The 27,652-nt window shown below is 42.6% G+C and overlaps 1 protein-coding gene across 4 annotated transcripts; it reads left to right on the top strand.

Moving 5' to 3' along the window:
* Positions 1-270: 270 nt before the first annotated feature.
* Tmem19 (transmembrane protein 19) lies at positions 271-26,986 on the top strand. 4 transcript variants are annotated; one of them, XM_087556327.1, is made up of 7 exons: positions 271-304; positions 831-981; positions 3,296-3,409; positions 16,333-16,470; positions 16,814-17,068; positions 20,564-20,773; positions 26,298-26,983. In XM_087556327.1, exons 1-7 carry the CDS (start codon positions 284-286, stop codon positions 26,459-26,461), a joined length of 1,053 nt encoding a protein of 350 aa, XP_087412453.1. In that variant the 5' UTR covers positions 271-283; the 3' UTR covers positions 26,462-26,983. The 4 variants fall into 4 exon arrangements, with proteins under 4 accessions (XP_087412453.1, XP_087412455.1, XP_087412454.1 ...); XM_087556329.1 differs by having other exon boundaries at positions 271-409; XM_087556328.1 differs by lacking the exon at positions 271-304 and adding an exon at positions 549-738.
* The last annotated feature ends 666 nt before the right edge of the window (positions 26,987-27,652 follow it).

Below are 27,652 nucleotides of genomic sequence, written 5' to 3'. Positions count from 1 at the left end.
CTATCTCCAGGTATGAATCCTTCATAAATTACAACTCATTATTGGTTTTAAATTTATTCGCATTTCATTATTCCATCAATGGCAAGTTTTAGTGCCCCACACCACCCTTGCTGATGACATTTTTTTCAAGTCTAGGATGTCCACAAATCCCAAGACCTAAGTTGTCCTAACGCCTATTACAGAGGTGCTTTACAAACACTGCCCTGACAAGCCCAAGACACTATCCGTACTCAAGCAAGTCTCTTCCTCGAATGGTCACGTGAGCGAGGCAGGTCTGCTGCGCATGCGTACGCAGATAGTCGCGGTGAGACTGGAGCTGCGGGGTCTTGGGCCCCGCTGGCTAGAATCAGACTCCAAGGACAGCCGGGTGTAGATCTAAAGGCGCTCTCCCGCGCCGCTCTGGGCCCAGGTTCGCTCGCCCAGGCTGCGTACCGCAGAAGTGAAGCAAGCGGCAGACGCCGTGCGGGAGCCGAGGGGGCGGGGCTCGGGGGCGGGGAGGGGCGGAGCTTGGCGTCACTGGCCGCCCATTGGCCACCCACCTGTGGTTTGTGCTCTTTCCGGGTCCTGTTAGGTGGGAGCAGCGTGCTGTCCTGCTGTCCTGGCGACTCCTCCCTGCTTGCTTTCATTTTCCAGTTGGGGGTGTTGACCTCCCCGGGTCGAGCCGGAGCTCTGCACTAGCAGCAGTGACTCGAAGTTTTGGATTTACGATTCTATTTTGTCGTTCTATTGGTGGAAGATGTTGGTATTTCTCCGTACCTCTAAAGGAGTATTGTTGCAAGAAACTTAAATGACTTAGTTCATCTGAAATGCTATCTATTCCCTCCCCTCAGGTGCTCCTAGCTCTGTTTTCCATGACAGATCTTGACGACAGTACGTGCAAAAAGTATATAAAGATGATTACCAATATAGTAATATTGAGCCTGATCATTTGCATTTCCCTAGCGTTCTGGATTATGTCAATGACTGCTAGCACCTATTATGGTAAGTAAAAGTGTCTTAAATTTTGCTACAAGTTAATGGGTGGAATTTTAAAGTGCGACTTCAAAATCCAAAAAATATGTTAAATGGTTAAGAATGATTATGTTCGGGGTTGGGGATTTAGCTCAGTGGTAGAGCGCTTGCCTAGCAAGCGCAAGGCCCTGGGTTCGGTCCCCAGCTCCGAAAAAAAAAAGGAAAAGAAAAAAAAAAAAGAATGATTATGTTCACTACAACAGTCTGAATCTAGTTTGCTACTGTGACAAGATAAATGATGTCTAGAGAACTTTACAGCCTTGATGTTTCTTGTGCTGATATTTAATTACACCTATCATCAAATGCATGTGTCAAGTAATTTTGTTTACCTTTGTGGGAACAAAAGATATAAAATAGTTTTGTAAAACAATTTGGATGATGCTTTTTATCATTTTAAGATTAGTAATGGTTTAGGGGTTGGGGATTTGGCTCAGTGGTAGAGCTCTTGCCTAGCAAGCGCAAGGCCCAGGGTTCAGTCCCCAGCTCTGAAAAAAAGAATAGAAAAAAAAAAAAAGATTAGTAATGGTTTAGCAGTTTCATAATCCTGTGAAAATGACAAAGGCGGTACAGTCTTTATACTTGGAAGTTGAATTTGTCACTTCAAAAGAATAGACATCTATGGCTGGCACTGTCATGGTGCTTGCCCGATTTGATCTTCAATGTACCTTACAGCCACTTGGCAGAAGGAAGGTACTTTGTTTTTGCTTTGGCTTCTTGGTATGTCTTTGTTTTTAATGAAGCCAAATCTTGCTATGTTAGCCCCTACTGGTGTTGAACTCTTCCTGCTCCTTGTCTCAGCCTCCATAGTGCTGGGATTACAACTGCAAACCATTGTATATGCCTCAACCTAAGAAAAGCCTTTCAGGATTTTTCTTCTTTAGCATATATTAATTGTACAAGATAATGGATTCATTTTGGCATTGATATATTTGGATTACATAACTTGGTCCTATGATGTTTTTAAGGATTATTTTGGATTTGGCTTTTACAGTAGGGTTGTGGGTGGGGTTAAACCCATGGTTTCTAATGTACTGTGCACATGTGTTCAGGGACTGCTCCACCGCCAACTCTTGCTTGTTGCTGTTTTGTTTTTGTTTTTTGTTTGGTTTTTTTGTTTTTGTTTTTTTGGGTTTTTTTTTTTTTTTTTTGAGGCGAGACCGCAGCCTGTAGCCCTGGCTGATCTCAAACTCAAATCCTCTGGTCTCAGTCTCCTATGTGGGCCAACACTTCCAGAAAGATCTTTAAAATTGCACGACAGGGACTTGAGGCAGTGGCTCTGGGTTGTGTGTGCATGCTGTGCAAGCTTGAGGACCTGAGTTTGAATCCTCTGAACCCACTTGAGGCTGGGCACAGTAGAAAGCATCTATAATTCCAGTGCTCCTGGGAGATAGGAGGCATAGGAGAATCCCCAGGAACTCTTGGGCCAACTCAGTTATTCTGATGTCTACATATACACATATACATGCACATGCACACACACACACACAAACACATACACAATCAGGCACACGCATAACACATAAACACAGTTTTTTTGTTTTTGTTTTTCTGAGACAGGCTCTCACTATGTAGCTGGCCTGGAACTTAAAGAGATCTGCTAACTCTGCCTCCCAAATGCTGGGATTAAAAGTGTGCACTACCACTCACACACAAATTTTAAGTTTTGAAGCTGGCTTAGAACTTGCCTATATAAACAAGAACATTCTGATATAAGTAAGTAGAACAATCTAGGATTTCCAAGCTCGACTCTTCCACTAGGACCAAACACCTAATGCAAATGAATGTGCTACAACTTCACCTCCCCAAATAAGGTTTTTTCAATCTTCTGTGGCTTAGTTGGCTCTCTTGGCTCTTCATATTGTACGGAAAGAATTTTAAGAATATTTAATCAACTGAGTTGTGGTGGTGCATGCTTTTAATCCCAGCACTTGGAAGGTAGAGGCAGGCAGATCTCTGAGTTTGAGGTCAGCCTGGTTTACAGAGCAAGTTTCAAGACAGCCAAGGCTATATAGAGAAACCCTGTCTCCCTAGATGGAAGGATGGATAGATAGATAGATAGATAGATAGATAGATAGATAGATAGATAGATAGATAGATAGATATAGAGAGATAGAGAGATAGAAGATAGATGATACATACATACAAACATACATACATAATACATACATTCATGCATAGATTCAAAACCTCTTTAGAAGACCAAGCCATGCAGCTTTCACGCTGTTCATGCTTTCACCTCTCCAGGTCACTTACAGCCTGTTTCTCTCCTTTTTTAACTTACTAGGTAGCTTGCGGCCTGTTTCTCCGTGGCGTTGGCTCTTCTCCGTTGTTGTCTCTGTTGTGATCTCCTGTAATGGCTTTAAAAAGAAAAGTCTAGATCACAGCGGGGCTTTAGGAGGTATGTCTCTATTTCCAGTGTCTAAAATAATTATACAAGTGGGGTTTTTTATTTAATCTTATGCTTTCTGAATTCTGAGTATAATTGAATTTGTTGATTTTAAAAAAAAAAGAAGTTTTTGAAGACAGCATCTCTGTGTAGTCCTGGCTGGCTTGGAACTCATCATATACACAAGACTGGCCGTCAACTCATAGAGCTCTGCCTGCCTTTGCCTCCTAATATTGGGGTTAAAGGCATATCATTCTGTAGAACTGCAGGAGCAAATGCCTATAGAGTAACCTACACGTCCAATTTTGTAATCGATGCGATTAGGCTAACAGGACTGCTTTCGGTGGGCCTTGACCTGGGCTCTTCTGTACTTGGCTTGGTCTCCTGCTGGCAGAATTACCAGAATACCCTCTTTAAGGGGTAAGAAAAATAATTCTCGGAAATGTCTACCAGTGATCTCCAACAGCTCCGTCCCAACCTGTCGTCCTGGGTTACTTTTTAGGATTGAATTGGGCACAGGCTTTGTGCTGTTACTCTGTTCATATGGAAGTCAGTGCTTGTAAAGTTCCGTAAACTAGAGTGGACCTTCACATAGGTAAGATAGCATGGTTGGTAAAAAGCCAAACAGTGAAAGCAGGAAAGGTCAGTTTGAATAATAACACTGTGCCTTCTCCCCATTTCTTGTGAGGGTTTTCAGTGTGTCACCTGGAGGATTTATCATTAAAAAAAAAAATGGAACATAAACACAAAGCACCTTCCTGGGGTCGTGGGAAGATGCCAAGCATGTGCCGTCATGGCCCTACAGTTTTGTAAAAACAAAAGACTTTTTATTGTCTTTTATTGTGTGGCATGTTCTTTCGTGTGTCGACTTAACTGAGCTTAAGAGAAGGTGCTGTGGCAGGGCCCGCCACAGAATTGGGATGTGTATGCCTGTCGTGATAACAACCCACTAAGGGAACTTCGAGTGAAAGCAAAGTGGGAGGGCGGGTACGGGGGCAGGGAAGGGGTGGTATGGAGGGGAACCTGTCACTATCTTTATTCTTTTTACCACTACAGATATATAGGTGTGTGTGTGTGTGTGTGTGTGTGTGTGTGTGTGTGTGTGTGCGTGCGTGCGTGTCTGTCTGTCTGTCTGTCTGTCTGTCTGTCTGTCCGACCGTCCCTCTGCCCATAGCCCAGGGATGTAGAGGCGTTGGATTCTCTGGGTCTAGAGTTGTAGCTGGCTGAGAGTTGCCGGACGTGGGTGCGAGGGACTGAACTCTGGTCCTCTGGTAGAGCCGCTCTTTACTTACGAACCATCTCTCCAGCCCCCCATTTTTTTTTTTTTTATTTGAGACTGTGCCTCACATAGCTCATGCTGGTCTGAATGAACCGGACGTAGCTGAGAATAAGCTGGAACTTGAGCTCTTCCTGCGTCCTCCTCACGTTTGCTGGGATACAAAGCTTATGCCATCACAACTAGTTTATGGGATGCTGGCACTAAAACCCAGCATTGGACTCTGCCCATTCTAGGCAAACACTTGGCCAACTGAGCTAGGTCCCCAGCTCCAGATTCTTTTTTGTCCCAGCACTCCGGAGACCGAGGCAGGTGATCTCTTATGATTTTCAAGTCAACCTGATTGTGATGGTTTATATATGCTTGGCCTAGGAAGTGTCACTATTAGAAGGTGTGGTCTTGTTGGAGGAAGTGTGTCACTGTGGGTGCGGGGGGGGGGGTGTTTGGAAACATTCCTCCTAGCTGCCTGAGCGTGCTGAGTCTGTTCCTGGCTTTCTTCTGGTAAAGTTGTGGTCCTCCTGCACTATGCCTGCCTGGATGCTACCATGCTCCTGCCTTGATGATAATGGACTGAACCTCTCTGACCGTGTAAGCCAGCCCCAATTAAACGTTGTCCTTTATAAAACGTACATTGGTCATGATGTCTGTTCACAGCAATAAAACCCTAAAGAACCCTAAGACACTGATCTATATAGCAATCCAGGCCAACCAGACCTACATAGTGAGACCCATCTCAAAGAAGAAAACAAAAAGGTCTTACAAGTTTAGCTGCCTTGTAAAACCCAGTGAAAATTAAATAAAATGATTACCTGAGAGGTTTTTGCACACTACACAAAGCCAGCGTTTATTGGATGTTATTAATTATTAGATGTTAATAGAGTTCCTTAACATCATACTTCTCTTCATAGTTGAGAAATATTATTTTCACTCTGTTGACTGCTTTCCTTCTGTAGTAGTTGAGAATGAAAGTCAGCTAGAGCTGTTGACATTTTTATAAATGTTATTATAAATATGCAATCAATATATGCAATCAATATTAGGAACGGCTATTGCACTATTTGTTTAACAAAGGGAGCGTCACCCTTACTATGCGTCAGGCATTTAGCACTTTGAAAGCATTAACTCTTTTTTTTTTTCTTTTTTTTTCGGAGCTGGGGACCAAACCCAGGGCCTTGCGCTTGCTAGGCAAGCGCTCTACAAAAGCATTAACTCTTAACAAGTAATTTGAGCAAGCAGTGTTTGACCATAATACTGTTTATCATTGACTTATAGTCATGAAATTATTTTTCCCAGTTATTCATTCATTCATTCATTGGTGAAGGGCACAGTGAGCACACGCATGTTGAGTTCAGAGGACAGCCTTTGAGAGTCAGTTCTCTTCCCACCAGTTCTACAGGGATCAAGCTCAGGGCCTCAAGTACCTGTGCCCACTGAACCACCTCACCAGCTCTCACAGTATTTTGGATCTGCTTCTAGCAGAAACCTTGCTGGGTCTAACTAGTCTTCCTCAGGTCCCCTTCTGAGAGGCCCCCCGTATGCTTTGCGTTAAGGGGTACTCACCTCCTGGTGCAACTTTGGGAAGAAGAGGCAGCCCCCAGGGCACCGCCTGGGAGACTAGGCTCTCCTGTTTGCCACAAGGAAATTTTGAAGCCCTGAACTGTAGTTCACCTTGAAATTGTAATGAATCACTGACTGACTGGCACCATCTGAAATGAGTTATCAGAAACATCTAACATGTGAAAGGTGGAGGCAACTCGAAGCCAAGTCTTTCTTCATCCCAAGTTGTTTTTTAGAAAGATCCCAACTTAACATCCAACAAGGAAAGAGAAAAAGAGGCAAGAGCCTCTGGAGATTCTGGGAAAGAAAGCAAAGAAAAAGGACCTCAAAGCCAAAGGGAAACATGACAGAGATGGAAAGGAAGATTCCAGCACTGCTTACCCAAGGCATCAAATGGCCAGCCAGCATTGCAAGTCCATCAAAACCCCAGCAATGCCAGGGTAGTTGGGGAACTCAACGAATGCCAGGAGAACTCTGAGATTAGAGGTATCCGAAAGATCTGTACATGAACTGCCACCAGCAGTCGAGTTGACTCAACCAACAGACCTTTGTACAGTAACCAACTGTAGTAGCAGAGCTGGGCTGCCTGGTCAACCTCATGATGCCGGCTCTCCCTGAGTGCAGATGCTCAGGTATGTTGTAATAAACTGAGAAATGCCTTCTGGGTGGACAGGCTGGGTCCCCTCACCACCCTGTCCCTTCGTTTTCATCATTTAAGGACTGTGAAAAAGAACGTTTAGAAAAATCTGTCAAAACTCAACACACTCACATTGGAACCTGGAGAACGATGTAACCTCATTACTGTGGCTGTCGCTCACCATCAACCTGAAGAACTTCCAAAGGAGATCGGAAACTTCACACAGATAATCGACCTTGACTCGCAGTGCAGTAAACCTTTCAGGTACAATAGGAAACTGGTCCGGTTTAAACCTTCTTGGCCTGAGACACAACAGATTGCCAGCAATACCGGGATCATCCTCAAACGCCATATCTCTGTAAGTGTTGAAGGAAAAGGCTCCTGGACAAAAGTGACACATCTCTGCTTCAGCTGCAGCAGGGCAATGTTTCCCCCAGAGAAAGTGTAACAGTTCCGCTCCAGGAAGCACTGTTTTCCCCAAGGTGTTACATGTCTGCCCCTGCAGCTGGAGGTTTTCCACAGCGAAAGCCCTGCTCCAGCGAAAGTGTTACAGCTGAGGAAAGTGAGGCGAGGAAGCTGAGCAGAAAGCAGGGCTTATATAAGATTTCTTCAGGGTGGGGTTAGAGCTTTTCAGGGTGGAGATTTTCAGAATAACGATTTACCGTAGAATTTCAATTCCTGGGTTTGAGTGAGCTCAGGGATTGTTTAGTTTTCCTGTTCAGGGATTGGTGGGTTTTCTTCGCCCTTTCATCCTAAAGACTTGAGGTATATATATGTAGAGATTAGTGACATTTCTATCCTACCATAGATTATTATTTTTTTTTGTGGTTTTTTTTTTTTTTTTTCGGAGCTGGGGACCGAACCCAGGGCCTTGCGCTTCCTAGGCAAGCGCTCTACCACTGAGCTAAATCCCCAACCCCCTCTATCCTACCATAGAAAACAACTTGGAGAATGTACAGCTATTTCCCATGGGTAGCGTCGCCAGGCCAAGATTACTATGTCAGTACCTTTTCTGTAGCAGAGAAGTATCCTTTAGCTGGGATAAAGAGAGAAGTCCCCAGATGACAGATCCAACCCCAAGAGCCAGTCTGACTAGATGTTTGTCCTGTGGTGGTGATAATTCAGAATGATCATTATGGAGTCTCTAGCCAGTCTTCCATTTTCATTTGATGGGTACTCCAGCCGTTTGCCTCATTTACCCCACAACATGAACACGGTTGGATAACACATCCCCTTTGGGGGTTGGGGATTTAGCTCAGTGGTAGAGCGCTTGCCTAGCAAGCGCAAGGCCCTGGGTTCGGTCCCCAGCTCCAAAAAAAAGAACCAAAAAAAAAAAAAAAAAAAAACCCACATCCCCTTTGGTATTCTCTCCAGAGCAAAAGGGTTAAGTAAGCTGAGTCTGAAGGACACAGTTAACTTCCCTTCCTTTGGATTTTGGACTTGGACTAGTCTGGTAGAGTTGAATTTGACCACTCCTCAGCTTGTAAAGGTTCCAGAGGATGTTTGGTCTTGTTTCTCCTGAGGTTCTAGTACTGGCAAAAGGTCTGTTAAAGGAGCTTCCCAGTGATCTCAGAGACCTTACAATATTAAGGGAGTAAGGTCTGGAGGACAAATCGGATTGTTTTTTTGTTTTTGTTTTTGGAGGGGGGTGGGTTTCAAGGTAAGGTTTCTCTGTATAGCCCTGACTGACCTGGAACTCGCTCTGTAGACCAGGCTAGCCTCAAACTCATAGAGATGTTGTGCCTCTGCCTCCCAAGGACTGGGGTTAAAGGCATGCACCACACTGCCTGGCTGAAATTGCTTATCTTAAGGACTTAAAAAAAAAAAATTGGTCTAGAGAGACAACCAGCTGCCCCATTTCCTCCAAGGCATTGAGCCCTTTATAAGTTTCACACACTTGGCCTTGAAGAGGACTTGGTTTCTTAGCTCTCTAAAGACACTAGAACTGTACTGAGTCACAACCCCAGCCTGCGCAGACTTCCCTTTGAACTGGCTCTCAGCAGCAAGCTGTCAATCATGAGTATGGTGTTCACTCGGTCAATTGTTTGGACGGCCTTCCTTCTTTATTCAGTTCTTAAAGATGCAGAGTCCGTATGCCATGACTGATTCAAAGTGCTAGTCTCATACACTGTTCAGAAATAAATTGCCATTAATGTCTTATATCTATGTTATGTAGATATTGATATAGAGCAGATTTATAAAGACTGTACTATCTGCTAATGAAGAAGCATACTCATTTATATATTTTTTTTGTTTTATTGAAAGTAGATTTTTTTTCTTCCACAAATATCCTGATTATGGTTTCTCTTCTGTCTGCTCCTCCTAGTTCCCTCACCCCTCCCCTCCCATATAGATCCACCCCCTTTCTGTCTCTCATTAGAAAAAAAAAACCAGGCTCCTAAGATTCATGTATAATATTAAAATATTAAACTTAATAAATTTATTAAAATGTTAATATTTAATCTTTTTTAATTCTGTAAAAATAAGGGTTGTATAAGTTTTCTTTGCTGAATTAAGGGATGCTTTTCTGTTATAAAAATGCCAGTTTGTTTAAAATTTTTCCAGTAAATTATGAAGTTATTAATTTAAGGGACAAAGTAGGATAATTAGATATATGTTTCTCTTAGACAAATGTGAACCAAAAATTCTGTTGTCAGGTATTTCTAATAATATAAACCCTGAAGGCAGAATTTTTTTTCCTTTTGAAAGTTAAATTTTAGATATTGTTTTTACTCAGAGTAAATATGGATTTTTTTCTTTTAATTTCCTCTGTTTTAATCAGTCAGATGCAGAGTTTATATCTTCAGATTTGCATCAGCTAGTTTGAATATTAAAAGATAACTTGGTTCCGATAACAACCTGAAAATACATCCAGAAACTGAAAACCCCATTAGTTTTACTTATCTGAAGAACTGTGAAGCAAAATAGCGGCTGTGAATGTTTGGATTTGGGGATGTTGAAACTTTTCCGAGAATATGTTTTCTTAGCTTTGGGGGACAGAATCACGGTGTTTGTTGTTGTTTTGGTTTGTTTGCTTTTCTTTGCTGAAAGTTCCAGATCCACAAAAACTTTACAGAAAAATCTGGCAAATAATTTATATCTAACAGCACGCGCGCGCGCACACACACACACACACACACACACACACACACACACACACACATGCTATGTGTATTCATTATATCATAACCTACAGTAGGCAACTTTAAAGAAGTCTCCCCATCTTTATACAATGAGATGAATGCCTTTGTACACATATGTCTCAAGGTTATTTAACAGTATATACTATTTCCTATCTTGACCTGCTGTGTACAGCTGTCTCTTCTGGAGAATCTTAGCCTTCACACTGTACTGTATTGCATTAAATGCACTTTCCCCACATGTGGGGCACTGGGCTGGAACAATGGGTTGCCTTTGACCTCATCCTTTGCTGGTAGTGCAGTTACGGAAAAGCGACACATTTTATAGACACCATTGGGAATTACATACGCATTATGTAGGATGTTGTCCATAATATTTCATCTCAGTCAGAGCTTCTACCCCTTCTTAGATCATTCAGTTCCCCCAGATCAAAGACACACAACTTTTATTTTTATAATAAGCCTTAATCAGGACTAGAGCTGGGCAGATATCTATCCTCTATGCTATTATAATCTATTTCCCCATAGATAACCCCATTTTATAATTCGCCATGTTCCCTCTGGATAGCTCTTAACCTTAATTGGCCAGCCCTCGTGGTCATATTTTTATGACTCTCGTACCCCATGACTGCTTCCTTCTCTCTCCACCTTTTTCTCCCCTCATTGTTCTCCTATGATCCCAAGCCCCGGAACCCCAACACACACACTCCCCACCCCTCCGCCCCATTTCAACTATGCCCAGCTATAGACTCTAGGCATCCTCATTTAACTAATAGTTAAGGAGCAACGTCACATTGTACATGTAGATTCTCATTGTACATGTAACCAGGCCTTGGGGACCACATTTAGCATTGCAATACATAGCAAAAGAGCAAATCCCAACAGGAGGATGTGCAAACACTATTTGATAATACTTTCTTTTTCTTTATTGTCCTGCTTAAAACATTTTTTAAAGATTTAATATATATATGTATGTATATATATACATATATACATATATACATATATACATATATACATATATACACATATATATATATATATATATATATATATATATATATATATATATATATACTGTAGCTGTCTTCAGACACCAGAAGAGAAAGAATTAGATCCCATTACAGATGGTTGTGAGCCATCATGTAGTTGCTGGGAATTGAACTCAGGACCTCTGGAAGAGCAGTCTGTGCTCTTAACCTCTGAGCCACCTCTCCAGCCCTGCTTTACTTACTGTCTTTACAAATAATAAAGTGGTAAATGTGTGCCCCTTATGTAGCACTCTTCTCTTTGGTAGTTTTGGCCTGGGTCAGTTTCATTACTGCACGGAGCAAGCAGATCCTAGATACCATCCTGAAACATGCCTCCCACGGAGGGAATCCGACTGTGTATTACTGAGACTGGGCTTTGCTGCTTGGTTCTGTGCGTTGTCACTGCCCCTCTGCATTTTGTTCTAAACCCCTTTTGGTTTTAATTAAAACTGTAATATCAAGATAAAAAAAAAAAGTGGGACCTTTGCTTTTCCTGACACTCAAACTCAGGCATGGGTTTGGGATAAAAATCTGTTTATAGGGGTTGGGGATTTAGCTCAGTGGTAGAGCACTTGCCTAGCAAGCGCAAGGCCCTGGGTTCGGTCCCCAGCTCTGAAAAAAAGAAAAGAAAAAACAAAAAAAAAATCTGTTTATAATTGACAAGTATGTAAAGAATAACTAAGAAATGAGGACAGGCAAAGATATAAAACCCAGAATGTTCAAATGTGAAACTACTATAGATTTTACCAAATAGTAGCCTTTCTTCTTTTCCATCTCTGGAGGCTTTTCATTTAAATTTGGTTTATTAAAGGAATTTGTTAAATTCTACCCAGGGTTCTGTGTGTGTGTGTGTGTGTGTGTGTGTGTGTGTGTGTGTGTGTATGTTCATTTGTTTCTCTTTATGCTTATGTGCATCTCTGTGTGTCTTTTAAAACAGTAACTCTCATATCCAAATGTATTTCTGTATTAAGATTATGAACTTGAGAGGCAATGTCCTAGTATCTTGAAAAAACAGAGTTTCTCAACAACAACAAAATCTTTGGATCCCCTCCATTTGGCCTTGATGGCTTTCTTTGACATTATTCTTGCTTTTCTTCATGAAACCAAAGGGGAAAGTGAAATGTCCTTAACTATCACTAGATAGTTAGCATTTAGGAGTGAAAGCAGGTTAACTGAGAACAGACGTCAGCCCACCCTGAGGCGGCTGTGTAGTACACGCCACAGCGTGCTGCGAGAATGGCCACCTCCTGAGTACTGGAGGTGTTGCTCACGAGTAGTCACTGCTTTGCCACCAGCAAACTATCACAGTTATAGTGGTTTGAATGAAAATGGCCCCCGTAGGTCCTTAGGAACTGTTAGGAGGTGTGACCTTGTTGGACTGGGTGTGGCTTTGTTGGAGGAAGTGCATCACGAGGTGTGGGCTTTGAGGTTTCAAATGCTCAAGCCAGGCCCCGTAGGACACTGTCTTGCTGCTGTCTGCCTGAGTGGGTATAGAGCCCTCAGCCTCCTCTTCAGCACCGTGTCTGCCTGTGTGTGGCCCTGCTCCCCAAACCCCCAGTTTAATCTTCTCATTTCTAAGAGTTGCTTCTTTATAGTAGTAGAAACCCTAAGACCAAAGGAGAAGGGGACACATTGTTAATTTCTTTCTATCTTCTTTCTGTTTTGAGGCAGGATTTTTTTCCTTGCATTGATTTTATTAGATTTTTCTTTTCTTTTTGCCTCAGCAACAAGAAAAGTAGCTGAGCTGATACAAGAACATCCAGTGAAAGCCATATTAATTTTTGGCACAAGTAATTATGAGAAAAACCTTTGCTATTACATATTTTTTCTTTTTTTTTTTCTCTTTTCTTTTTTTCGGAGCTGGGAATCGAACCCAGGGCCTTGTGCTTGCTAGGCAAGAGCTCTACCGCTGAGCTAAATCCCCATCCCCTGTTTTTTCTTTTTTTAATTGCATTTTTTATTTATATTTTAGATGTTATCCCATTTCCCAGTTCCCCCACCCCCAGCTTTTATGAGGGTGTTCCCTCACTCACCCACCCACCCCCTCCCACCTCCCTACCCTGGCATTCCCCTACATTGGGGCATCGAGCCTTGACAGAACCAAGAGCCTCTCCTCCCACTGATGCCCAACAAGACTTTCTCGAGGCAGGATTTTATGTAGTCCAAGAGCACTTGCTGTATAGCTGAGGATGACCTTGAACTTCTGATCCTCCGATCACCACCTCTCTAATGCTGGGATTACAGGCATGCATGACCACGCTCAATTTTCCGCTGGAGATTGAACCCAAATCATTGTGCATGCTGGAAAAGCACTCTACCACCTTGAAGGCTGTCTTCAGCCCATTAACTTACCTCTTTTCAGTACTGACTGATGGTTACAAAAGTGCGTCCACTTCTGTAGAACATTTTGGTACTGTTGATGCGCTCCTTGGTCTGCCAGGGATAAACTTAGCAGATGATACAAACCTTGAGAGCTGACAGTTGCTAGCCATGCTTCTTTGGATAATAACTGGCACAGAGTGGGTGCTTAGGAAGGAAGTGTCCACTGATTTAAAAGTCTGGACTCTTCTAATCTTTTCACTCTGTGAGATGTTTCTGTTTGGGGCTTTCTTCCCTTAAGAATTAAAATGTAACACTGATGTGAAGCATTTCACAATAGTTGAGAATACTTTTCTAGAGTCTGACTCTGAGTCACTTAAACTTCCCTTGTTACAACTTTCCTGTCTGCAGATAGAAAGGAATTATGGTTATATCTAGCACTGGGTTACGAGGAGTTCCCCGTGTAAAATGTATCTCATGCTGCCTGCCACACTCATTTTCGTTCAGGCTGGGCGTATCATACTTTTAGTATGCCCTTGATTGAGAGGGAAGTGTTACAGAAGATACGTAGGTATGTAGAACCCTTCCGACCCAGAAGTGCTTTAGTGTGTGGAGATGACAGAGCATAAGGTACTTAAAAGGAAGCCTCAGGGTGGTGTGGGGGGAGGAGGGAAGGGATAGGACTCTATACTGGGGACTTAGTCCAAGGAAGTACTGTTCAGTCGACGTTTGCACAGTCATGTTCTATCTTGCTATGGGCAGTTTATTTAGCCTTTGACTTGGTGAGTTTCAATTTCATTTCCTTGGCCTTGATAATTAGAATTAATGATTAACTATTTCCCCATCCAGTTTCAGTAACTGAGCAGTGAGGGACCATGTGTGGCAGACACTATTCTAGGCACCCGGGACATCGTGATATTGGGAACCGTAAACATAGCAGGTTCAAACACTGTCATAGAACTTCCATTTCTCCTCAGAGAAGACAGATAACAAAGTCAAACATGATCCTGGCAGAGCCCTGCCTCTCTGGAGATGTTGTGAGCTGAAGAAAAGGGCACAGGCAAGGCAAGGTTGGGTCAGGAAAGACCAGAGGCAGTATGACCATCCCCACAGGCGTGGTCTTACCTACTTCTGCCCCTGTGCTCAGCTCTGACTTGTCTTCCTGAAGGAGAAGCCTCTGTTCTGAATTGATTAGAACCGAGAAAAGAAGCTGAATGCCGTCTTTTGTCGTAGAGATTAATTGCCACTTTATTAAGCAGCTAACATGCAGAACTACAGCGTGGGTGGCGATACGTGTCATCTGCTCAGGCATGCCCTATTCTTGTAGAGTATGTGAGAAGTCAGTCATCATTCGAATCTGTTTTGGTGAGCATAATATCTGAGAAATATTAACATAGGTCTACAGGTCAGGGGTGCCCTCCCTTGGGATGGGCTCAGCAAGTGTGACACCCTCCCTCTAGCACAACAAAAGTACTAATAACATCACAGTCCCCAGTGAAGAGAGACTTGCCGTCAGATACTTGCAGATGTGATGCTCTGAGGAACCCGGTCACCCATATGGCATATGGGCCAATAGGATATGTAACTCCAGACAGATCATCCTGATGCATCAAGCTCCTCAAGGAGAGGGGCATCGTGCATGGTTTGATTGATCGTTTGTTTACATGAGGTCCTGGGTTACACAGGCTGGTGTCAGCCACCACGGCTCCTGACATCATGCCCTTTAAACAGTGGATCAATTGTGATCAATAGTGACAATGTCAGGAAAGGAAAAAGTCTTAGAAATGATTCATTATAAGAGATATCTGTCTATTGGTGCATTCTTCTTCAGATGGAAGGTAGATCTACTTTGAATTTAGGATGCACTTAGAGGCAGGACACCCTGATTTGACTTCGTTTGCTCACTTTGGTTGACTTTTCTTTATCCTCGTATCAAACATCTCTTTTGGTTTTTGTCTTTGTTGTTATTTTGTAGATGTTTATTTTACTCATTTACTCAAAATACAAATGAGTCAAGCCTCATTTTTGTAGGATTAGCTGTCATGATACAAATGAAGCTACCTTGTTCCCTCTACCACCAAGTTCAGTGAAACAAAATATTCTCAAAATGAATAAGCCAACCATTGTATTATCAGGCGGGCTTTTAAAAGCCCCATCCTGGATTTGTTTGTCCTTTCCTGTGATTACCTGGAGAGACTTTGACACCTGGCCACCCTGGGACCAGACCCTGGGTCTTGAGCTCGGCACACTGGGCTAGCCCTGAGCTACCTCCCTCTCCTACCTGCTTGTACAGCCTACAGCAGCTTCTCTACTGTGATGTTCCTTCAGCTTAATTCAGAAGTTGATTTCGGTAGCATCCTTCCCAGTGCTCTGATAGTGCTGCGTCCTTTGTTTTTATTAACCCTTTCTACGCCCTGTGAGCTCCCTGTATCCCATTGCAGTGTGGGTCTTACATGCATCCTTGAAATGGGTCACCCTTTGAGAAATGAAGAGCCTGCCCTAAACCAGAGAAAAGTATAAAAATAAATCTGAAAATCACAGACACCAAAGTTCTTGAAAGGCTTGAAAAGCTTATCTTCTCTTGAATTTTCATTTTAAAAGAAAATCCCAAGGCCTAAGGGAGGAAATGCAAAGATATAAACCTATAAAACTATAATCTCTTCTCCCCAGAAAGAGCTACTGACGTAGGGGGGAAGAAAAATCTGCAGATTAGCCTGCTGTTGTGACTGCGTGTAAAATGTTTATGACCTAATAATTCAGTCATTCTCTTCAAATTGAGTATAAAAAGTTTGCCGAAAATGATCATATGTCAGTATTTGAAAGGAGATCCGAATATGCTTGAAAATTATCAGTTAGAACGGTCTTCAGTTTACTGATTGGGGGCAGCTGAGTTGGACTTGGGAGCTTGTGTTAGAAATGCACCTCAGAGGATAAGGCTGGACTAAGTAATTCTGTGGTTACTTTGTTTCTTCCAGGGCTGGTGGTCGGATTCATCTTAACCATTGCCAATTTCAGCTTTTTTACCTCTTTGCTGATGTTTTTCCTTACATCTTCAAAACTCACGAAATGGAGAGGAGAAATGAAGAAGCGTCTAGATTCAGAGTATAAAGAAGGTAAAATTGATTACCTCTGACATCACTCCAAACTGAGGGACTGTCTCCTAACCCAAGCTTTGATCTGACCGTGTCAGGCTATAGGATGCATTTTGTTTAAGAGTTACTCCTGTAGCCTAATTGAATTCATTATTACTTTTATATGGCAAATAACTGCAGAATCTCAGTGCAAGCCTCCTGTTAACTATTCCGGGCTTACTAATAACAGTATATAATGTGGATGTAAGATGCCTGACTACCTTTTTTTAAAGCTACTATTCTTTTCTGAAACTTAAAAATACATGTTCCTATAACTGAGATTTTTTTTTCCTTTCTGTTTTCCATCTGCTTACCTGTGTCCCAGGAGGTCAAAGGAATTGGGTCCAGGTATTCTGTAATGGAGGCGTTCCCACAGAGCTGGCCCTGCTCTACATGATAGAAAATGGCCCTGGGGAAATGCCCATAGATTTTGCCAAGCAACACACTGCTTCCTGGATGTGTTTGTCTCTCCTGGCTGCACTGGCCTCCTCTGCGGGAGACACCTGGGCTTCCGAAGTTGCCCCAGTTCTGAGCAAAAGCTCACCTCGACTCATAACAACCTGGGAGAAAGTTCCAGTTGGTAAGTTTACGTGTGTGTGTGTGTGTGTGTGTGTGTGTGTGTCTGTGTGTGTGTGTGTGTCTGTGTGTCTGTGTGTCTGTGTGTCTGTGTGTGTGTGTGTGTCTGTGTGTGTGTCTGTGTGTGTGTCTGTGTGTCTGTGTGTGTGTGTCTGTGTGTGTGTCTGTGTGTCTGTGTGTGTGTCTGTGTGTCTGTGTGTGTGTCTGTGTGTCTGTGTGTGTGTCTGTGTGTGTGTGTGTGTCTGTGTGTGTGTGTGTCTGTGTGTGTGTGTCTGTGTGTGTGTATGTGTCTGTGTGTGTGTGTGTCTGTGTGTGTGTGTCTGTGTGTGTGTGTGTCTGTGTGTGTGTCTGTGTGTGTGTGTCTGTGTGTGTGTGTGTCTGTGTGTCTGTGTGTCTGTGTGTGTGTCTGTGTGTCTGTGTGTGTGTGTCTGTGTGTCTGTGTGTGTCTGTGTGTGTGTCTGTGTGTCTGTGTGTGTGTGTGTGTCTGTGTGTGTGTGTCTGTGTGTGTGTGTGTGTGTGTCTGTGTCTGTGTGTGTGTGTGTGTCTGTGTGTGTGTCTGTGTGTGTCACATATACATATAATTGTAAACCAAAGGTCAGCCTTTGGGTGTCATTTCTTAGGAAGCCATCCACTCTAGTTTTTTTTGAGACAGTGTCTCTCAGTTGGCCTGCCTAGAGCTCTGCAAGTAGGTTTACTGGCTGGACAGAACCAAAGGAACAAGCCTGTCTCACCAGTATTGGGTGTTATCACACCCAGCTTTTTACCTGGGTTCTGGGAATTGAACCCAGGTCCTTATGCTTGCTCAGCCACCACCTTCCTGATAGGGCCACCTCCCCAGCCCCAGCTGGTGAGTATTGACTTGAGTTTGCTAATTACAAACTAGAAACAAAAACCTCTTGAATTAAGGTTTTCCTTAAGAGTCTTATAAAGTTTGTATTTGGTCTTCTAAATTGTAAAATTGCTATAGACTATTAAATTGGTAATAATAAATAGTATCTATAGAGAATAGTAATGACACTTAGATACACAATAAAGGAACATAGAGATTGACCCACAGAGCAATGGAAAAGGGAAAAAATAGGGGGACAATAAAGCATTGAAGACCAGTTTTGTTTTTAATATAGTTTGTTCTCCAAATCTACAGATTCAGTTGACCTTGGATCAAACATATCTAAAGGAAGTACTTTTAGGGGGCTTGAGAGCTGGCTCCGCAGTTAAGAGTGCTTGCTCTTGCAGAGGACTTGGTTCAGTTCTCAGCACCATCTCGATGGCTCACAACCATCTGTACCTCCAGTTCTAAGGGGACCCGAGCCCCACTTCTAACCTCACAGCGCCAGGTACACACACAGAGCACAGACAGACATGCAAACAAAACACTCACAAACAAAAAATGAGTGTAAATGGAGGGTGCTGGAAAGACAACTGAGCAGCTAAGCACACTTAAGCACACTTGCTATTGTCCCAGAGGACCCAGGTTTGACTCCCAGCACCTACCTGCCGACTTACAACCATCTATAACTCCAGTTCCAGGCGATCTAATGCCCTTTTCTGGCCTCTTGGACCATCAAGCACATGGAAGTTTCCAGACATGCATGTAGGCAAAACATTCACACAGAAAATAAATCTTTAAAAAGAGAAGAATTTCGTCTCTACTGAACACTTACAGTCCTTTTTTTCTTATGATCAGTTGCTAGACAATAGTGTATAGAAACTATTTGCATTGTGTCCTGGCTGGTGTTGTGTGTCAACTTGACACAAGCTAGAGTCGTCAGAGAGGAAGGAGTCTCAGTTGAGGAAATGCCTCCATGAATTCTTCCATCCGTAAGGCATTTTCTCAATTTGTAATCAATGGGGGAGGGACCAACCTTGTGGGTGGGGTCATCCCTGGGCTGATGTCCTGGGGTTCTATAAGAAAGCAGGCTAAGCAAGCCATGGGGAGCAAGCCAGTAAGGAGCACCCCTCAATGGCTTCTGCATAAGCTCCTGCCTCCAGGATCCTGTCCTGTTTGATTTCCTGACCTGACTTCTTCCAGTGATGGCCTATGATCTGGAAGTGTAAACCAAATAAACCCTTTCCTCCTTAGCTTTGTTTTTGGTCATGGTGTTTTGCAGCAATTGAAACCCTAACTAAGACACATTGTATTAGTAATTTTTCCCCTTGGATTCAAGGTTTCTCTGTGTAACTGGGTAGACCAGGCTTGGCCTTGAAGTTAGAAATCCACCTGCCTTTAACCTCCCTAATACTAGAAGTAAAGGTGTGTGCCACCACACCCAGTGTAGTGATTGTTACAAGTAATCTAAAGTATGTGGAAAGAAGGCTGTTAATAGGTTATATGTGAAGAGAATTATCTTTTTATTTTATTCCTGTGATACCAGGGATCAAAATTTTGTAGATGCTAGTGTCTTAGTTCCACTTCCTGTTGCTATGGGGGAAAAAAATGCCTGGCAAATGTAAAAGAGAAAAGGTTTGTTTGGCTCACAGACCCACGTTACAGCTCATCAACACGGGGAAGACAGGGCAGCAAGAACTTGAAGCAGCCGGCCCCGTCACATGCATTGTCTAGAACAGAGAACCAGACAGGAGCTTTGCTGTTCTGCTGGCTTTCTCGACCCTCTCACAGTCCAGGATCTCTGCCCAGGGCACGGTGCAGGGCTTCCTGCCTCAATTACTGTAACCAAGATAAGACAATCCCGACGGACGCGCCCATGGGCCAGCCCAACCTAGATACCGTTTGATCCAGGCACTTCCCACGTGACTCTATTGTTAAGTTAACAAAGTCAGCCAACACTCCTACCAAGCGCTACCTGCCAGCCCGGAGAACTCTTCCTAATAGTCACAGCGTGTGCAGTATCTGGTAAACTAGTCGATCTCACAGAAGTTGAAGATGGAATGGTGGTTACCTGAGGCTGGGGAGGGGATCAAAAGATGAGGAAGGGTTGACAGTGGGGACTCTGCACAAGAGCGAGCTCTAGGAGTGTTAACTAGAGTAGAGTGACTGCTTGGGACAATGTACAGTTTTTAAAAGCTAGAAAATGGGATTTTTTTAATGTTTTCACCATGAAGAATGATGAGACTTTGAGGAGATAAGTGTGGGTTCCATGATAAAGTGTCTGCATGTATTCCAGTACCAGTGTCTCATGTAGGGAATTTCCATCAAACAGGTTTTTGATTCTTGTTTCCAAGCAGCAGACAGTGAGCAGTGTGTGGTATGTGGAGCAGGAGGTGGGCAGGTCCGGGGAGGGGGGGTGTTGAACTTCAGATTTTGTGCATGCTAGACACAATCTATATCTCAGCCCCTATGTATTTGTTGGGTTTTGTTGTTTGATTGGTTTTTGTTTTGTTTGTTTGTTTAAGAGAGAGAGAGTGTTCTTTACGTTTATTTTAACTAGGCATATACATATACCAGTGTGGGTTTTGTTCTGTTCTGTCTGCTTTCTTCGTATCCCTCATTTGCTGGTTGATTACTAACCAGATGATTTGACACTCATTTCTCCTTCAGGAACCAATGGAGGAGTCACAGCAGTGGGACTTGTCTCCAGCCTACTCGGTGGTACCTTCGTGGGCCTGGCGTACTTCCTTACACAGCTGGTGTTTGTGAATGATTTAGACATTTCTGCTCCACAGTGGCCCCTCATTGCATTTGGAGGCCTGGCCGGGTTATTAGGATCAATTGTGGACTCATTCTTAGGGGCAACAATGCAGTTCTCTGGTAAGACAGTGTCTTATTGTAACTTCCATTTCCTTTTCAGGATGGGAGAGAAATCTGAAAAACGTTTTTATATGTACTTGAAACTAACCCCAAGGGCTAGAAGTGACTGGAAATCACCATCGTAATTTTGATTTTCTTGTTCTTTGGTGATAAACCAATCTGGAGGGATTTCTAAGTCTTAAGAAGCAGGATTTATAGTGTAGAAAACCGGCTTGATTTTGAGCTGTCACTTGATTCTAGGAAAGCAGGACACTGGATCAGATCATTTTAGTGGACCTCCTTCCATTGGTTTTTGCTGAGTACATTTGATAATTGTTACACTAGTTTGACCACATGAATGGCCTGCTTCCCCACAGTGATTATCCCCACCATGACTTTCCAATCTCACCCTAAGTTTTTGCTATGTTTCCCTGGTTGGTCTTGAACTCCTGGGCTCAAGCTTTCTTCCTGTCTCCACCTTCTTAGGCTGAGGCACCGCAAGTGCACAGCCCTTAGCTGTCACCAGTAAGTTTTTATTTATGACTCGTCAGGGCCGGAGAGTTACCTCAGCAGGTAAGAATGCTGCAGCAAATCGCATAGTGACTACCCCATGCAGGCTCACACGCCTTGATGGGTCTTGGACCTTGCTCATTCTTTCCAGCACAACATCTCTAATGAAGACAGCTGTTCCTGGTGGCTCAGCTCCTGGTGGCACAGAGTGTGCAGGACGGGTGGCACAGAAAGCAGGAGGAAGAGTGGAGCAGGTCTGAGGACCACCTGGTGGTAAACATCACTAGGAAGAGGAGAAGGCAAGGATAGGTCCAGGAGTAATGGCATCCAAAGTCAAACAAGTCATACTGGATCGCACTGTGGAGAAAAACAAAAACAAAAAACAAAAAGAGTGGAAAAGCCTCCAAACAAAGTGAGGAAGAATCCTACCATCTGGAAGAGGCTGAAAACAAGAGGCCTGTGGGAAATGTCAGAAGGAAAGTGAGGCAACTATGCCTAACTTTCTATGGGCCATACCTAGTAGACATGTTGATCACCGTGAAGGGGAGAGGATGTTGGGAGATGTGTAGGGTAACCAAGCCAGCTCAGTCAGTCAACAGGTTCCCCAGGGCAGGAGCAAGGATTGAAAAGATAAAAAGACAATTAGACAACATGGTAGCATGACTCCAGCCAGTTCTGAAGCTGAAGCAGATTTATTATTTTCCAATTTGCTTTTATACCACTTTAATTACATGTAGAATAATAAGATCAGTTCTGGGTCAAGGAACAAGCAAGGCAATAAACAAAATCCTGTAAACACCTTTCTAAGGACTGGTTAGGATGACCAGGACAAAAGGACTGCCATACAGGTCTCCACTGAGCCTGCTCTGAGCTTTGCATTAACTCAAATGTAAATATTCTTAATCAGGGCCTATCTCCTGAGCCCAGGCCCGAAGTCAGATTTCTGCCTTGAACTTATTTCTTTTGTCCTGGTAATGTCAAATTATTCCCGCCAAGTGTCCAGAAGCAAGTGGTCCCAAAAGGCTCTCTACACCTCCCCCTTATTTATTTCGTAAACAAAACTGAGCCTGTCTTAGGTCGTTCTGACAAGAATGCCTTTATCTGTCATGGAATATGCATTATCAAAAGCAATGCTATTCTGTCTTAGGTTGGTAAGGCTCTATGCAGAATGTTACCCATCCTTGACTTGCCAGCCTTTTAAATTAATAACTCTGTATGGGGTCCATTTTTTAGTTTCAAGCCGTGTATATTGGTGGCCAACATATTGATGTTGTTAAAGGCAATCTTTATCACAATAGGCAGGAATAAAAGTATTCCCCAGACAAGAAAGGCTAGCATGATCAAGATATATATGCCATTCTTGAAGCTTGACCAGGATGGAAATACTGACTTCAGGTCACAAATATTTTTATCTACAATATCTGCAAAGCTCAGTGCAGTAGCATTTTTTAAATTAATAATCTCAGTATGCAAAGTTGAAACATCCAGAGAGGTATTAGAATTATGCCAAATACCCTGCCAGTGTCTTTGAACTTTTTCTCAATTATAGTGACTGTCATGTAAACTTTAAGAGTAACACAAGCCACTGGTATTTAGCATGACACTCGAGATGTCTTACTCTTAAACTCAGAACTTCCCCTAATAATTTGGATAGTATCATAAAGAGCATCAATCTGTCGTTCCAACATCTATCTAAATCCTCTTGAATACTCAGAGCATTAATATCATGTTTTGCTAAGTAATTAACAAAAGTAGCTATCTTAACTTTTGTCAAAGCAATTGCAGAAGCAGTAGGGCTGGCTATTAATGCGATTAAAGCCGCTATACCAGCAGTGATCAAGCCCACAATCCTCTTGCTTCTGCTAAAGCCTGACTTATTCCTTCCAATATTTGCAAGCCTTTTTCAGAATACCAGGGTCCTGGTAATACTCACAGGAAATAGAGCAAAGGCTGGTTGATAAACCGCCATAACAGATTTCAATACATTAACAAAATTAGAAAGTGAAACAATCAATATAACTTACATTAAATACCATAGAAACAAAAGTAATTTTAACATGACCAATTAATAAAAGGTTAGAAGATTTAACACATGCACTAACATTTGTTCAAAATCCAGATCCTGTCCCACAAGGTCTAAAAGCCTGAAGTAAGGCAGCGTGTCCAATCTGGGATATAGGCAAGCAAAAGTGGGTCAGGAACATATGTGCAAAACAGCTTCCCTGTTACCATTGTCAGGGCACTTAGTAAGCTCTCGGTCAGCATCATTCTTTGTCCCAGCAGCAGCAGGTCTGACCATTCACTCTGGCAGCTAGCACACTCCTGCAGCATCTGCAGAAACAAACACAAACATGCCCTCTTTCCCATATTAAATATCTGATCCGGATCATGCCATATGTCAGTAAGTAGATCCTTCCACTTCACCTAGGCACAAGTCTGCCTAGTTGTAGGGTGCCATAGACACTCAAGAGAATTCCTTGGCATCCAAATTTTAAAATTTAAAATAAAAAGCACTATTTAAATAGTTGTGTAGTATATAGAGATGTAACTCCCCCTTTTTTATTTTATGAAGATATTATTTTAAAGTTTCACTATACCTTGTCCTTGAGGATTATAAAGAATCCCAGTAATATGGGTAATATTAAATTGTTGACAAAATATCTCAAATGCTTGACTGCAATAGACAGTTCCATTATCTGTTTTAATCTGACTCGAAACACCAAGCACAGAACAATGTAGGCAATGACTACATTTTTAGTTGCTTCTCCTGTTAAAGCAGTTGCAACCAGAAACCCTGAAAAGGTGTCAATAGTCACATGTACATATCTCAATTTTCCAAAATCACAAATGTAACATCCACTTGCCATAATTGATGAGATATAAGTCCTCGGGGATCAACACCATCATGTGGTACAGGAAGAAATTGAAGACACTGAGGAAAAGTATTTATCATTTGACTTGCACATTCTCTAGAAATAGCAAATTATTTTCTCCAGCTATTACTGTTTTGTTGATCTACAGAGTGAGATTGTTGGGGTAGTCATTCGTACATAAGGCCTGGCATACAAATCAGTTATGGCACTGCCCTCATTAAAGGATCCAGGCAATCCAGTATGAGTTGTTAAATGGCCTATAAAGTATTGAACAGTACAGTCCCTTAAATTGAGTTGTATTTGCATAATTGCAAAATTTGAGAATTAGCAGTATCTAAAAAAGGAACAATTTCAAGCAGTTGCAAACCATAAGCTATGCATTGGCTATCATTATACAAATTGAAAGCTTAATTTTTCAACATTTCAAAACCAGTGACTCCAGCACATAATTCAATAATCTGTGCTGAGGCAAGGGGGAACTCAAGAGAATAAACATGTAACCTAATTACATATGTTGCCATTAGATGAGCCATCTATAAATATAGTAAGTGTATTTTCTATAGGTTGCAAATTTTCTATAGGTTGTAAATTTACAGGAAATATAAAAGCATGTGTAAAAGAAAATTATCAATTTTGCCTGAAAAGGTTGTACATGCAATAGGCCAAATATCAGTATTCCATAATAACCAATTTAATTGCTGTTTGGAATAAGGAATATTTCATCAGATTCTTAAGACATTCTTTCTGAAATACTTTCATGATTCTATACTACAATTCTGTATTGACATAATAACAGCTTCATAATAGGGTGTTAAAACTTAACTTGGAGATGAAGAAAGATGAGTCCACATTAATGGTCCCTTTTGTCAAAGGACTGTTGTGGGTATAAATAACCAACAATTGATCATAGTCTGTAATGTATCTGTTGTTGACTAATAGCTTCCTCTACTTTCTGTAAAGCTATTCTTCTCTCATCAGTTAATTGTTTAGGGAAATTAGGATTTGCATCCCCTTAAGAATATCGGAGGTTTAAGTTCTCCTGTGGTAAGCTTAAAGGGAGGTCTTAAGCCAGTTAACATCTCCTTAACAGCTTTTGAAAATAATTTAAAGTAAGTACATTATCTTTTCCTACTGGGATTTTCTGTGCCACAATTTGTTTAGGATATAATTGATGTCCCAAACATTGAAAAGGATACTGTCTTTGAGCAACAACTACTCTAAAATTTTAAAGCTCGTTGTAAGAGCAAAGGCTTGTAGTAAAACAACTCCTCCTCCTCCTCTTCCTCCTCTTCCTCCTCTTCCTCCTCTTCCTCCTCTTCCTCCTCTTCTTCCTCCTCCTTCTCCTCTTCCTCCTCCTCTTGTTCCTCCTCCTCCTCCTTCTCCTCCTCCTTTTTCCTGCTTCCATGTGCAATCACACATGTATGCTCATACAGACAGGCCAGTGCACACACGCACAATCCTAAAAGGAAAAAAGAAAAGAAAGAAAAATATGTGCACGTTTTAACATGCCTACATTTTACTCTGTTCTATTCCAGGAGTAGGTAGTTTATGATGGGCAAAACTAAGATGAAGCCCTTAATAGAGGTAGGATCCATCGATGGCTTACTGTTGGCTTACATGCCAGCACATGTCCGCCTGTGGGCAAAGAGCCCAGCAGCTCCCTGAGACCTCATTTTAGAAGGTCATCAGCCCTATTCACTAGAGAACAGCTCTCAGGCTTATCACTTTCCGAAACCCCACCTCTCAATACTGAACACTGAGCCTTCCATTGCAGCAGACACAGAAAAGGAGTCCTAAGAGCCTCCTGCAGCAACACCATCCTGGACCCTGATGTCCAATTCTGAGGCCAGATGTGATCCCCGCTGTCAGCCCTCACATGGTTGTCTCAGAGAGGACCCACTGGGAAGCCAGCCCTTCCATTTCTAAAGGAACCCCAGAGATAGGAATGATCACTATTGAGGTGTTGTAAAGCCTACCTATGCCGCAGCGGCAGGGGGTGGGGGGGATGTTATATTGAAAACTTTTAAATATAACACCACATCAGTTATCCCCCAAGTCTTCTAACAAGGCACTGAGAATCTCTCAAAGATCGTCTCCTCTGGAGAAAAGTGTGTTAACAGTTATTTGTATCTTGTACCTCATGTGTTTCTTTTCTGTTCCAGGGCTGGATGAAAGCACTGGCCTGGTGGTCAGTAGCCCAACACAGGAGACCAAGCACATATCAGGGAAGCCCATTCTGGATAACAATGCTGTGAATCTGTTTTCCTCAGTTTTGGTGGCCCTCTTGCTCCCAACAGCTGCTTCGGGATTTTGGCCCACAGTGTGAACTTTTTTTTCCTTCCCAACCAGTTGATACTGGTGAGTCCAGCCAGACTTGCAATGGGAAAGGTTTTTTTTCAGTGAATAATAAATTCGGGGAACTTGGGAATGCTGGCTTCTCCCATGTTCTGCTGTGGCCGCATACCACGGGCTCCCTTCAGCTCCCTTAGCAGCTGATGTCTTTCTGGTGGAAGGGGAAAGTGCATACAAGTTGTCCACATTCATCCTCTGTGGGTAAAGATTCACGAACAATGGAGCTGCTCTTGGCCTCAGTGGCTGAACTGAAACATCAAATGTTCTCTGTAAAATGTTATTTTGTTCAGTTTCTAAAAGTAGTCTGTTGGGCTGGAGAGATGGCTCAGCGGTTAAAAGCACCGACTGCTCTCCCAGAGGTCCTGAGTTCAAATCCCAGCAACCACATGGTGGCTCACAACCATCTGTAATGGGATCTGGTGCCCTCTTCTGGCCTGCGGTCACATATGCAGGCAGAATGCTGTACATAAAATAAATAAATAAATCTTTAAAAGCAGTCTGTTGACAAAATGGTCCTCACTTGTAGAGAAACTTAACCACCATGACAGTTGCTCCAAAGTTAGACCTGCTTTAACAGCTTAAACCATGCACATGGAAGCCCAAAGAAGTAACTAACTATCCTGGACATCCCAACTGTGAGAGGTTCAGACATTGCTTCTCCACACGTTTCATCCTTTCTCCCTGTTAATAATGTCATTGCTTGGGGACATTTCTTTTTCATCACATTAGAAAGTATGGAAAAAATATTTCTGCCAAGAGAAATCATATAAATTCGCACCATTAGGATGAAGGTGTAGCTCGGTGCTGGCACTTGCGTCCGGTGCACAGTCCCCTGCTTCAGATGCACTGAAAGAAAAGTCGCCTCGTGCATTTATGCCTTTGAAATACATGTAAGAATCTGGATTTGGGGGGTTGGGGATTTAGCTCCGTGGTAGAGCGCTTGCCTAGCAAGCAGAAGGCCCTGGGTTCCGTCCCCAGCTCCGAAAAAAAAAAAGAAAAAAGAAAAAAAAAGAGTGAAAGAATCTGGATTTTTGTACCTCTGTTGTGGAAGCTAGTGAGTCACTGGAAAAATAGTGTAATCTTTTTAAATCTACTTTCGCCAACCTTTGACCTTAATTCTGTAAGTGCCAGGAAGTGCTGTGATTTCCCATTGTGAGCCTTCTCG

Source organism: Rattus norvegicus, chromosome 7 (genome assembly GCF_021556685.1).
Source record: "Rattus norvegicus strain SHRSP/BbbUtx chromosome 7, alternate assembly SHRSP_T2T, whole genome shotgun sequence".
Taxonomy (NCBI): Eukaryota; Metazoa; Chordata; class Mammalia; order Rodentia; family Muridae; genus Rattus; species Rattus norvegicus.
Note: the sequence above shows the minus strand (reverse complement) of the source record. Positions and strands in the feature narration are given on the sequence as shown.